Below are 14,187 nucleotides of genomic sequence, written 5' to 3'. Positions count from 1 at the left end.
ACATGGGAGATCCTCCCCTCTCTCTTTTTCCTCTCCACCAGATTCAAGCCCCCTCCAGCGCACTCTGCTACTCCCACATACATTGCTGGTGCCCCACTCCTCTGCGTGTGTGTGTATGCCTCTCTGATCATCATCTGAATACAAATGCATGTTTGTACTGTAGTGGTGTACTGTAGGTGTAGCTTTGAGGGGATGGATTCTCACTTGAAATGCGTGGGTGGCCGAGCTAAACGCAGCGCAAATGCTCAAACAGATCGGTGGAAAGAGCTTTTGGCGAACACAAGTACTCTGGAACTACTGTAAGAACTATAAAAACGGGCCAGGTTTCGACATCAAATCAAATATCCGATGCATCTCTGTCTGAGACAACACAGTCCTCCCTCCAAAAATGCCGCTTTCCAAAAGCCCTTGAAGGGCTGAGATTACAGAGTGGAGCATCGATCAGAGTCCGAGAGACACAGCGTAGGGGCTTTTTTTAAAACCGTTGTCAGCATCTCAAAGACAATAAGGCTGAGCAACTGCGACGGCTGGGGGACAAGAACGCATGTAATCAGGCAGGGTGCCAGGTTACACTGTTCCGTCTACCTCAGACTGCCTCGAGGCAGCGGACTGCCACCAGACCCCCCCACACACACACACACTGGCTCTGAGCCTCCAGAATACACATGCATACATTTACACAGCCATGGTTAGGACACAGCTTACACCGTCCTGTCAGCCACAACACAGGTCTGATTTTACGGCGTACTTCCTCTCAGTCACCTAATTTGAACCGTTGTTTTAAAAAAAAGACGCAAAAGTAGGTTTTCATTAAGGCTCTCTTGTTCGTGTTGTCACAATCTTCACCTGACCATGCCGAGCAATCTTTACAATTCTAAAGATGTAAAATAAAGAGCAGATGAAACAGAGGTAAAAAAAGTATTTCATTTAAAAAAAAAAATTTAATGACAAAACAACTAGTTTGCCATGTTGCCAGAGTTTGCTGGTCCTCTACGTCTCCCGTTGGAAGCAGAAGCTCAGTGTGTCTGTGTCGAGTCGTGGCCTGTGGACTTTCCACTGGAGCCCAGCGTAACAGGGGGAGGACTGAGTTTCCATGCCTGGAGTAAAGAGGGCTGTGTCCAGACAGGTTGGACACAGTGGGGTGGGACTATCTAACATTCTGCAGGCTGGATAGTCGAGTAAAAAAAAATCGTCACCCTCATGCGTCTAGACTACATGTACAGTTACTTCACAGGTACACGAAAGACGGCATAGGTACGGCAATAAAATTAAAATTTTCTTTGCGAACGTGCGTTACAGAAGTCCGTGCAATTATCAATGGTAGCGATACTGTTTCTGCTGTTATGGTTGTTATTCCTGCCAGTACGTGAGCTCAGCTGCTCTCCTGTAAGGTGGTCCATTATTACAGCCACTAGAACCCCTCTAATGTGTCCCATTAGCTCTAACTCTGTGGGAGGTGGGCTGGCACCGGGTTTGTGCTTTATACTAATCTTGTTAATACGTGGAACCACCTTAATTAATTACCCCCCCCGACGGAATTCTTGATCTCTCAACAAAGGCCCAAACCAAAAACGGTACTGTAAACAAGTGTTGACTGTGTTGCCATACCATCTATGAGGTCTATTTAAGATAGTAGTGTCCTTTATGGTGTGAACCTTTGTTCACAACTGTAGACACCTTCATCAATAAATCAGGACACCCCTGTCGGTTTGTGCGTAAAGCGCACAGGGCAGTTTTCTCTGCGGAGGAACACAGCTGGATCGTCTTTGTGTACCTCTCTAACCTCCATTCATTAGGTTGTAAACACCACAAGGGAATCAGAAAAGAGATGAGCCTGCTATGTAGTCTAGATCTGTAACACAGGCACATGGGAGAGGAATCAAGAAAGCGTACAGCGTTTTATAGAGCCATTAGAGAACTTCCTTCTCATATTGCTCAAATGAACAGCAAACCAGTTTAAAAAATATATATTTTTAAAGATAATGAAAAACCTCACGGCACAATACCTCTTCCCTATCGGACCTTGATATTTTGTGTGTACGTACTGTTATGTAGGCTACGTGTGCCATTTTAAAATGTATGTAGTTCTGTACTTGAGTTGTTCTTGTCTATTGATGTTCTGTATTATGTCATTCTGTATTATGTCATTCTGTATTATGTTTCATGTTTTGTGTGGACCCCAGGAAGAGTATTATTATTAGGGGATCCTAATAAAATACCAAAATACCAATGACCTCCAAAAAGGAGTTGGTTGGCTGAAGACAATGAGGGGGGGGACTGTGAGTGTCTACTGTCTACTCCGAAACCATCCATTACCCATCCATAGCCTGTAGCACTGAGGAAAATGCAGTCTGTTTTCACTCAGACTCAGTCAGCCTCCCAACAATGGCAGCTCTGTTGCTTCTAGACTGATCCTATTGGATGACTCAACATTCTACTGGATTCTTTGGCAGAAGCAGGGACCTAATCCACAAACCAATCCAAAACTGGCCAAACTTACAGTAAACCTCTGTCTGGTACATGGTTCCTCGATAGGAACGTGTGACTGTACAGAAGCCTCACCTGACCCAGACACTGCAGGTGGGGTGAGGGGACAGGGGAAGCGGTGGTGCTGACCTACCTGTCAGTGGCGTCCCCTTGGCCCTTGAATGTGTTGCGATGGAGCGTCTCTCGGACGGCGGCCATGCCATCTGGCAGGCGGTTGAGGCAGTGCGTGTACCGGCTCAGCCCGCCGTCCGTCATGTAGCTGCAGACAGACAACACAACAGGCCTGTCAGTCACAGTCTCGGTACCTGTCTCAATATCGGTGTCTGTCCTGGTCTCTGTCCTTGTCTCTGTCACAGTCCCTGTCTCAGTCCCTGTTAGTCTTGGTCACTGTCCATGTCTCTGTATTTGTCCCTGTCCTTGTCTCTGCCACAGTCCCTGTCTCTGTCCTTGTCTTCGTGTATATCTATGTCCCTGTTTCAGTCTCTGTCCTTGTCTCAGTGCCACTCTATCCCGGCCTCGGTCGCTGTCTCTGTCCCTGTCTCGGTCTCTGTCCCTGTCTCTATCTCTGTCTCGGTCCCTGTCTCTGTCCATGTCCCTGTCTCGGCCCCGGTCTCTGTCCCGGTCCCTGTCTCGGTCCTAGTCTCAGTCTCGGTCTCTGTCTCGGTCCCTGTCTTGGTCCCTGTCTCTGTCCCTGTCTCTGTCAAGATATCTGTCCCGGTATCTGTCTCGGTCCCGGTCTCTGTCCCGGTCTCTGTCTCGGTCCCTGTCTCGGTCCCTGTCTCGGTCCCTGTCACTGTCCCTGTCACTGTCTCTGTCAAGATATCTGTCCTGGTATCTGTCCCGGTCTCTGTCCCGGTCTCTGTCCCGGTCTCTGTCTCGGTCCCTGTCTCGGTCCCTGTCTCGGTCCCTGTCTCTGTCCCGGTCCCTGTCTCGGTCCTGGGCTCTGTCTCAGTCCCGGTCCCTGTCTCTGTCTCGGTCCCTGTCTCTGTCTCTGTCTCGGTCCCTGTCTCTGTCTTTGTCCCTGTATCTGTCACATCTCTGTCTCTGCTGTGTTACATGACAGGCTGTACCGATCCACTTCACTGACAGGATTACAGCCTTCAACACACTACAATCCTGTTATATACTTTTATGCTGTGTCTGACCTGAAGACCCCTATACAGAACAACCATGACGTATGTCATCCGGAAAATGCACTGGAGACGCATATGCAACTGAGACAGCTCAGTTGGAGACGCATATTTGGTTCGTATCATCTGGTAACACTATCATTGTTATTCCACATAGTATGTGTGTGATGTCAGTGCCAATAATACCGCAAAAAAAGAAAAAGCACAATATCTCCTGTCAACATGGCTACAGAATATGGCACGGGCATTCAGAACGGTCACACCATCCCTGCAGTTGGAGAGGTGGGGGTTTGACACGACGGAAGAAATGACAACATCTAAAACAGAAGAACGTGCCCAACGTCATCTCAGCATACGAGACGATTAACCCCGCCGCAGCTAAATAAACATTCACATTTGCTCTCAGTCAACACCAACTAACCCCCCATAATTACCCATTTTCAGTTACTCATTTCGAGGGCCATTGTCATGCCTTCAGCCCAGAGCAACGCCATAGGCTTACCAGCTTAGGTTGAGATAAATTCATTGAGGCAGTCCCATTGAAAGCACAGCTTTACTGTCATCCCTGCAACTTCACATAATCCCGAGCACGGTTTCACACTAATCCAGGTGACGCAGGGAGTCTCGGCGTGTCTTGGAGTGTGACAGGAAATCATGGGAAACTGCCCCTGTTTAAACTACCACTCATTAAACACATACAATTGCTTCCAAAGTCTGTAGTACTACTTTTGTAAAAATGTTTATGGGTTTGTTACTGCAAAGCATTTTCTATCTCTAACTGTTAGGAGAGTTGACCTGAGGGCTTGGTTTTCGAAAACAAAAAGTGAGGAAGTTTATGTTACCATTGTCATGTTGTGTGTCCCAGAGCCCTTTTATAACCATGTATATTAATGGCTTTGGTGTGTAGAGACACAACAGCTCCCAAATCAATGTTGAAAAGGTGAATTTGAGTCATAATGAAAGCCACATTTCAATGGGACTACTGATTAACTTGGGTTTTGTCCACACATTTTGGGAGTCATTACTTGGGTTAGCACACCCACCTCGGCATAAGGTGCCTGACCCTAAACTGAAGTCCTTCAGTCAGTTTAGGCTTTTTCACATAAAACATTTTTTATTTTCTTCTGCTTTTTAAAACAATTTGAGTAGATTGGAAAACATACCTGTCAATATTGAGCTTCTAGAAAATGCCAATCCTGCAGGTTGGTCAGAGGAGAGATTTCACTACTGAATGGTCAACTCAAGGTGGTCCAACACAAAGTCATCCGAGTCACCCAGCCAGTTCTCCTTTACTACTATCCTCTCTTTCTTTCTACATCTTTCTCTTTCTCTGTCACTCTCTCTCTCCTTAACACAACTGCCTCTCTCTCGCTCTCTACCCCTCTCATCCCCGTCAAGTCTGTTCAGATGGCGGAGCTCTTTAGGAGGAATGATGGGGTCATTGGTAACAGAAGGAGCAGACGAAGGACCAGGGAGCTGCAAGCTCAGTGTTCCAGGCGGAGGCAGAGTGAGAGGAAGAGGGGAAGGACATGGCAGTACAGGACAGGAGAGCCCCAGCACAGGAGGGGAGGGGGTGTTGTTTGCGGAAGGGGTAGGGGTAAGAGGAGGGGCCGGGGTAAATGTCTCGGGGGTATGGGCTGTGAGTCAGGGAGTAGCTGATTGGAATGATTTTCCTCAGAGCATCTTCCCCCATTAACTGGAGGAGGGATATGATTCGTTAAGGCCGCTATAGGTCACTTTTTGGGCAACCCAACCAAATTCACATAGAAATGTGAGTTATTGATCTGTCATTCTTATTGAAAGCAAGTATTAGAAGCCGTAGATATGTTCTATGTGCGCTATTTCTATGCGGCCCATTTCTACGTTTCCTTTTACTTTCGGTTTTATACACCAGCTTCAAACAGCTGAAAATACAATATTTTTGGTTATGGAAAATATATTTCAAAGCGGTTTAGATGGTACAATTATTCTCTACACAAGGACTGCTTTTTTTGTCAAATAAATTAGGCAAATTTTTTATAAGTGTAGGAATCAGGAAATTACCCTCAAACTGAGCAAACAGAGAGACTATGATTACTCCCCAAAATCATTTGTACAAAAAATCCTTACTCTCTAAAAAGTTAATGTTTAAGCCAACCTGATTATGGGCTTTAGGTAATAACACTTCATAGTGAGTGATGAAAGAGAGAGACACCAACCTAAATTCAATATCACCTTTCATCTCAAAGATCAGGAAGTACCAATTACACGCAAGCCCGGCAGCACTAGCACGAACAAAAGGCCCAGCATTTCCTCTGATAAGCAAAAGACCTAAATAGCAGCCACATTTCCTGGGACGAACTCTTTTGAGTGGTTCGAGGTGGACAGTGACTGATGTGACTGGAGCTAAACTGTAGGCAGCTATTAAAGCGGAGTCAGACCAGTTGTTGACGAACCAGCCGGACAGGTAAAACCCCCTAACCGTTGTCAAAGGAGGGAGTGGAGTGTGTGCCTTATGCCTTCCTGTAAACAAAGAAACAGCACCGACATGGGGAAACAAAAGACAAGTTATGATTTTGAAATAACCGCCTTCTGCCATGAGACAGTGGATGACTCATTGATTGGCTCACTTTGTTATTAAGAAATAACGCAAATGTAATTCAATGCAAGCAAACCAAGTACAAAGCAATATATTTCCAAGCAGGTCAGTGGTATATGGTATATACACTGCTCAAAAAAACACTCAAAAAAACACATCTAAAATAACACATCCTAGATCTGAATGAATGAAATATTCTTATTAAATACTTTTTTCTTTACATAGTTCAATGTGCTGACAACAAAATCACACAAAAATTATCAATGGAAATCAAATTTATCAACCCATGGAGGTCTGGATTTGGAGTCACACTCAAAATTAAAGTGGAAAACCACACTACAGGCTGATCCAACACTGATGTAATGTCCTTAAAACAAGTCAAAATGATGCTCAGTAGTGTATGTGGCCTCCACGTGCCTGCATGACCTCCCTACAACGCCTGGGCATGCTCCTGATGAGGTGGCAGATGGTCTCCTGAGGGATCTCCTCCCAGACCTGGACTAAAGCATCCGCCAACTCCTGGACAGTCTGTTGGTGGATGGAGCGAGACATGATGTCCCAGATGTGCTCAATTAGATTCAGGTCTGGGGAACGGGCGGGCCAGTCCATAGCATCAATGCCTTCCTCTTGCAGGAACTGCTGACACACTCCAGCCACATGAGGTCTAGCATTGTCTTGCATTAGGAGGAACCCAGGGCCAACCGCACCAGCATATGGTCTCACAAGGGGTCTGAGGATCTCATCTCGGTACCTAATGGCAGTCAGGCTACCTCTGGCGAGCACATGGAGGGCTGTTCGGCCCCCCAAAGAAATGCCACCCCACACCATGACTGACCCACCGCCAAACCGGTCATGCTGGAGGATGTTGCAGGCAGCAGAACGTTCTCCATGGCGTCTCCAGACTCTGTCACGTCTGTCACATGTGATCAGTGTGAACCTGCTTTCATCTGTGAAGAGCACAGGGCGCCAGTGGCGAATTTGCCAATCTTGGTGTTCTCTGGCAAATGCCAAACGTCCTGCACGGTGTTGGGCTGTAAGCACAACCCCCACCTGTGGACGTCGGGCCCTCATACCACCCTCATGGAGTCTGTTTCTGACCGTTTGAGCAGACACATGCACATTTGTGGCCTGCTGGAGGTCATTTTGCAGGGCTCTGGCAGTGCTCCTCCTGCTCCTCCTTGCACAAAGGCGGAGGTAGCGGTCCTGCTGCTGGGTTGTTGCCCTCCTACGGCCTCCTCCACGTCTCCTGATGTACCGGCCTGTCTCCTGGTAGCGCCTCCATGCTCTGGACACTACGCTGACAGACACAGCAAACCTTCTTGCCACAGCTCGCATTGATGTGTCATCCTGGATGAGCTACACTACCTGAGCCACTTGTATGGGTTGTCTCATGCTACCACTAGAGTGAAAGCACCGCCAGCATTCAAAAGTGACCAAAACATCAGCCAGGAAGCATAGAAACTGAGAAGTGGTCTGTGGTCACCACCTGCAGAACCACTCCTTTATTGGGGGTGTCTTGCTAATTGCCTATAATTTCCACCTGCTGTCTATTCCATTTGCACAACAGCATGTGAAATGTATTGTCAATCAGTGTTGCTTCCTCAGTGGACAGTTTGATTTCACAGAAGTGTGATTGACTTGGAGTTACATTGTGTTGTTTAATTGTTCCCTTTATTTTTTTGAGCAGTGTATATGTATATACACAACCCAAAGTACAAGTTCATAGAAGTACAAGTTCATAGAAGTGGTCTGATGTTGGTCCCTATCTCTTCAAAGGGCATAAAATCAATAACTTGAATATCTGCCAATGTTTAGGTTTTAGAGTTGCGTGCTTGCAGTGGGCCATCCAATAACTCTGGTTACTGAACAACACCGGTCGGTTTGAGCAGAGACAGTTAACCTGCAGCAGGTCACTCATTTGTACTAAGTCACTCATCTATCGACCACGTCAGGCCTTGGTTCAAAACAGAGTGAAACCCAGTAGACTTTAAAGGTTACGTTAGTATTAGGCCTATGTGTTAACCCAACCAGAAAAAAATACAAAATAGATTTTTAAATAGATTTAAAAAATACAGTGAAATATTTAAAATTGGCTGAATATTGTATTTATTTATACATTTGAAATACATTCCAAAATATATAACAGCATTCATGTAAAATGTGTATATTAATATAGGTCAAATGTATATCACAATATATGTTAAATGGTTCAGAAAATGTATTTAATGTATTTAAAAATACATTCTGAAATAGATTAAAGAATGTATTTTAGAATATATTTTCACATGCTTTTTCAAACCGATTGTGTTGCAAAATGCGAGATCCCACTGACTCTTAAGTAAAAATAATTTGAAGTACTACTTATTAAGTAGTTTTTGGGATATCTGTACTTTACTATTTATATTTTTGACAACTTTTACTTTTACTCCACTACATTCCTAAAATAATGTACTTTTTACTCCACACATTTTCCTTTATACCCATAAGTATTCGTTACATTTTGAATCCTTAGCAGGACAGGAAAATGGTCCAATTCAGCCTCTTATCAAAATAACACCCCTGTCATCCCTACTGCCTCTGATCTGGCGGACTCACTAAACACAAATACTTCATTTGAAAAATTACTTCTGAGTGTTGGAGTGTGTCCCTGGCAATCCGTAAAAAAGTAAACATTTATAATCGTGCCGTCTGGTTTGCTTAATATAAGGAATGTGAAATGATTTATACATTTACTTTTGATACTTAAGTATATTTAAAGCTAAAGACCTTTACTCAAGTAGTAGTATACTGGGTGACTTTCACTTTTACTTGAGTCATTTTCTATTAAGGTATCTTTACTTTTACTCAAGTACTGTACAAATATGGTTAGGATTTTGTACAAAAAGTTTCACCTGACTGGTATCTTAGCAGGTAGAGTAGGGAACTATGGCACATTCAAAGGACCTGAGGGTACGAGGTCAAATCCCGTTTAAAGGCACACTATTTCGATTTTAAAAGAAAGAAGTGAAACCACAGTTTCTGCGCTGTTGTTTAAATAATTTGTTTTATTTAGTATAGTATAAACTTCTGTCTTAAGCATCCTAAATAATGCCATAGATTCAGTTTCTGAAAATGTGTAAACTTGAAGGCAAAAAAGGGAAGCATGATGTGAACTCGGTGTGTGTTCCAACAGACTGCTCCTAAAGCCAACGACTTATCGCTGCACCACAGCGCTTTGATGAAAACACTGGAGAAAGAAATACTTGTATCTGATCATTAAACGCTGCTATTGAATGGTGACCAGAAGATGTCACTAATGTGCATTGTGAACAGAGCTCAGAGTAATGAACTGTTTTTCAGCACAATATAGTGAAAGCCTCAGTTTCTCATCACTAGCTGTATTAACAATTAAACTCCAGATGGCTCTTCAGTAGCACATGCACGTATGTCAGTCTCATTGCTCCTGCAGAACAGGCAGTGTACAAACTTAACCTTCAACCAGAGAACACAACATAACACATTAACTGGCATGACAATCCGTCACATGGTGAGGCCAAAAAGCACTACGACAAAGCCACACCCCCAACACGCCCTGCCTCCAAGTCTTCTAATAGGCTACTGCTGCTACAATATATTTTGTCAAAATTTGGCTTGGGCTGTGAACCCGTATATACTGTATACCAGGGTACTTGGAAATAGCCTCGGGCTTGGTTTTTCAAAAACCCTCAGTACCATTGAAACAATTCTTTTGAAGTTTTAAAAATACATTTTTATATTTGTAGCTACACTTTAAGAAAATACCTGCAGTCAACTTGTGCAATATGTTAGGAGATAAAACAGATCGCATTCTTCATTTCATCTGTCACATTATTTGACATTATGAAGCTTACCATACTGTAGTTCCCCAGGACAGTTGAGCCAGTCACGCTTTTGTTTGTACATTGCACAATGGGAGAAAGCAGGAGCAGATGAGTCCAGCTGTTTATTGACAGGGATCTGGGTTTACATTGAAAGTTAACAGTGTTTTTTTTTGTTGCTTCAATAGAGTGATAAGAGACGTGCAACTATAGATTTCCTTCACACGTGCAACACATTAGGCAGAAAATAAGCTTCATTGTAATCAGATGACAACAGAAGTAAATTAGTTTACAATGAAAAAGCAAGGTATTTTTTTGAAAAAAACAACAACATATTTCTAATGTTTATCATAGAAGGAATGTAACCAGCTACATTTCCTCATGTTTTGCTTAAATTTAATCTGTCATTTTACCGGAGAAAAGTAGGCTGGCCACACCGAGAAAGGCTACACATCAGTCAGAGCCCTGTCTTTTGATAGAAAGCCCATTTGTGAATTCTCATCCGAGTGGAGAAGCGCATGGAGAAGCGCAACTGAAGCACAACATTTGTTTGATGCTGAGCAGAAATTACAATAAGAAGCATTTTAGATACGTGTTTTATCTTTTTTTCCTGCGTTAAAAAATGAAGAATTCTGCGTTAGGGCGACCCCTAAGTTTAACTTGCTAGTTATCTAAGTAAGTGGCTGAATGAATAAGATCACGGAGCATCATAGTGTGTTAGCTTTCTGCCAGTGTTTGAGAAGTCAAAGCCCTTTGCATGAGTTATCTACAGCTGCCACTGCAGCTTGATTTCCTAAGCGTTTTTCCTACTCTCTCTTCAGGGCTGTCTGCTTCTCCCCCCTATCTTCTCCTGAGCAGAGCAGGCAGGCCCATTGCCGTAGAGAGACACCCCAGACACCACACAGACACAGCGTGTACACAGTACTCTTCTTCCTTCAGACAAGCATGCGTCAAAACTTTGTTCATTTGCACAATGTCTCTTGTTCACATTCGCTTGTAAATATCAAAACTCACCAAAAAATAACATTTGGTAGCTCCTACCTACATTTGTATTACTTTATGAGTTGGACTGCCTGTCTTTACAATTTGTTTATTTTCATTTGCGCTAGTTAGCATATTTAGGTAGCAGCCTCCATGGAAATTCGCTATTACTTGTGCTAATTTAGTTTGCATTCTGGTAATAGACAACCAATGGCTTTTTTTGTGTTTTTGGCACCCCCTTGTGTACTAAGCCAGTAATACCGTGAGAGAAGGATGGTATGATGATATGAAAATCTGCATACCGCCCACCCCTAGTCAAAATGCATTTTTATTGCGGGCAGAACTTAACATGTACTGGGTCGTTCCACGAAATGAGTGCTTTTTTTTGTGTCCCTTTGATAAGTTAAGTAGAAATGATGCACCCATATAGAATTTTAAAAGCCAAATATATCGTGCCCTTAAATATACACCACATGGAGAGCTCAATAAATCTGATTTTCAATATGAATAAAGACTAGTGCAAGTACTCTTTTTGGCAATTTTCTGGTGTTTTGGGGTGAAAACTGAGCATAACATGTTAACCCTGTTAACCATTGTTAGACAGGCTATAAATGTGTGAATAATTAAAAAAAATTGTTGTTGTGAATCTTGCATTCAATTGCCCTTCTGTGTTGCACACAACACGCTTATATTCCTCCTGTCACATAGGATTAATGGCTGATTTAACTAGTAATTACCAGTTGGGGGGCCGTTCAAGTGGATTTTTACCAGATGTTCCCACTTCCCACTTGGTTACGAATGCACCATAACACCGCTAACCAGCCACCGTAGAGCCGTATAATACCGCTTATTAAAAGCACAAGACCTTGACATATTGTGGTGTGTTGTACGATGTATAGTTTTTGTTTAAATTGATAAAAATGAGAAATAAAAAATAGCAAAAACAGGCACTAGATTTCTTTTCATTATTTAATTAAGCTGGACGAGGCACTTTGCTATAGTCTTTTTTTTTTACCTCTCGAGATGGGAGAATTTTTATTTATTTTTAAATTAGGTTGAACATGAATTAGGAACCACTTTGGCCACCCTGTAGACTCGATGTCATAGCCAAGCATTTCTGGAATATTGTCAGGCATTAAACGCATTTGAGAAAAAGATGCAAATATATCTACTGTACACGTATTTTTAAATACATTTCACATCGCCATGGAGACCATGGGGTACATGGAATAATTATTATTAATTTCTTTGTATGGGAACTCGCACCCTTTGACAGGTGTGGTCATCCTATCCTTTTTTGACAAAGTGCTATCACATCACCAAGACATTCATAATGAACTTGCATAAAGCATTTCCAGAGCAAGGACCCTGTCACCAACGACCTTCTCCATTGCTTCCGGGTCCTAGAGGACAATCAGATAATAAGGACGATTGTGGTGAACAACATCCAAGTTCTCCAGCATCCAGTGCCTGTTTCAAGCTGACAAGGAGATGATGGTAAAGTAAACAGCCTATTTTGTCCAATTCCACTGAGATGAAACACACAGCATACTATGTCATCACATCATCTACAGACATAACCTGACCTGCATTTGGCTCCGTGTCACATGACTTACCTCTTTGTGGAGACCTCTGGTTGACTGTGTGAGGCTGTTACCACAGAACCTCTCGAGGCCCAGTAAAGGAGAGGATTCAAATCAAAGCGGGACCAGCATTCTTTCTCTAGGAGTGCATGTTGCATATGAATAAGAGCTCTCACTTTCTCATGTCATCTCAAGGCTAAGAAGAATATTTCCCATGAGCTGCTTTCTCTCTAGCGCACAAAGGGCAGTTTATTTAAAAAAAAATCAAAACTCTCTTCCCCCTGAGAGCTTTCCAAATAAGACAGCATGTTACCAAGCTATCTTCCAAACGAAAGATGTTGCCTGATGTCTCAAGTGATCTCTCATCTGTCATTCTCTCTGAGCTACCACTGACAACTAAGAGACATTAGCAGAGAGGACAGTCACACTCACAAGGAGAGAAGACAGAAACACTACCATCTAGTGACAAGAAAGCAGAAAACAGAGGTGGTCCATTCATAGCAGGGTTATTGTTCTCCCCCTGGTTGCTTTCGTCAGTTGAATACATAAAAGTACAGATGTCGTGTGCACTCACCCACTGGAGACTTTGTCCATGCGGAGATTCTTCCCCAGCACGTCACCGTCGCTCATGTACCCCATGGTCTCCATGGCGATGCCCTCCAGCTCCTCCATCTTATCTGGCGGGTCCAGGTCACACACACTGTTCCTCTCCTGGCCTGGTGTCTGCCCGCCGCGGAGGTAGCGCCCGCTCTCGGGGATCACCATGCGACTGGCACTGTCCCGTGTTGCCACCTCATACCCGTTCCCCACTGAGGGGGCGTCGCCTGCCTGCAGACGGGGGCTGGAGGGGCCCAGTCGCCAGGGCAGCGCTGGGTTGGGGCGGGGGGACAGGTTGAGCATGCCTCTCCCACTGACCTCTGTGGTGACGCTGCCGTCAAAGGTGGTCTCCAGGGTACTGGGGAGAGAGAGGGAGGCGAGGATGGGTGGAGGGTGGGGGAGGGGTAAGATCCAGATTCAAAATTAGACAGACCCCTGCTGCGAGAGGCTATGGTGAGTCAGGAGCCAGACATGAACAAGTCCCTGTCCAGGGCAACGGGCTGTCACTCAAATACATTAAAGGTTTGTTCAGGGGGTGAGTGGGTCAGGACAGCAGCCTGCTGAAACCAACAGCATTGCCCAGCATACATTTCAATATGTTGGTCAGATGCTGGTCAAGCTGGTCTAACCAGCATGGTCAAGCTGATTATGCTGGTTTACCAGCATGGTCTAGCTGGTTTTGTTGGTGACCAGCCTTCACTGTGTTTTTGGACACTGGTGACCAGCCTTCGCTGGGGTTTGGACTAGAGGTCGACCGATTAATCATTAATGGTTGATGATATATTACTAGGTTAATTAGCTTGTCCTGCGTTGCATATAATCAATGTGGTGCCTGTGAATTTACCATCGAATCACAGCCTAATTCAACTTTGCCAAACGGATGAAGCACATTCGTGAAAAAAGCACATTCGTTGCACAAATGTACCTCACCATAAACATCAATGTCTTTCTATGATTTGATATTTGATAGAGCAGTCTGACTGAGCGGTGGTAGG

The 14,187-nt window shown here is 44.1% G+C and overlaps 1 protein-coding gene across 9 annotated transcripts in view; it reads right to left on the bottom strand.

Annotated features, from left to right (window-relative positions):
• The window catches only part of LOC112252617 (neuron navigator 2-like), a 107,872-nt gene that overhangs the window by 59,725 nt on the left and 33,960 nt on the right, over positions 1-14,187 (bottom strand). For 8 of the 9 annotated variants that reach the window (XM_042323307.1, XM_042323313.1, XM_042323308.1 and 5 more), the window contains 2 exons: positions 13,170-13,550; positions 2,621-2,746 (listed from right to left, as the gene is read on the bottom strand). In XM_042323307.1, coding sequence (XP_042179241.1) covers positions 2,621-2,746; positions 13,170-13,550 — 507 coding nt within the window. The remainder of the gene's footprint in view (positions 1-2,620; positions 2,747-13,169; positions 13,551-14,187) is intronic. The other variant, XM_042323314.1, reaches the window with a different exon arrangement.

This window comes from Oncorhynchus tshawytscha, linkage group LG06 (assembly GCF_018296145.1).
Source record: "Oncorhynchus tshawytscha isolate Ot180627B linkage group LG06, Otsh_v2.0, whole genome shotgun sequence".
Taxonomy (NCBI): Eukaryota; Metazoa; Chordata; class Actinopteri; order Salmoniformes; family Salmonidae; genus Oncorhynchus; species Oncorhynchus tshawytscha.
The sequence above is the reverse complement of the archived record's forward strand: the minus strand, read 5'-3'. Positions and strand labels throughout refer to the sequence as shown.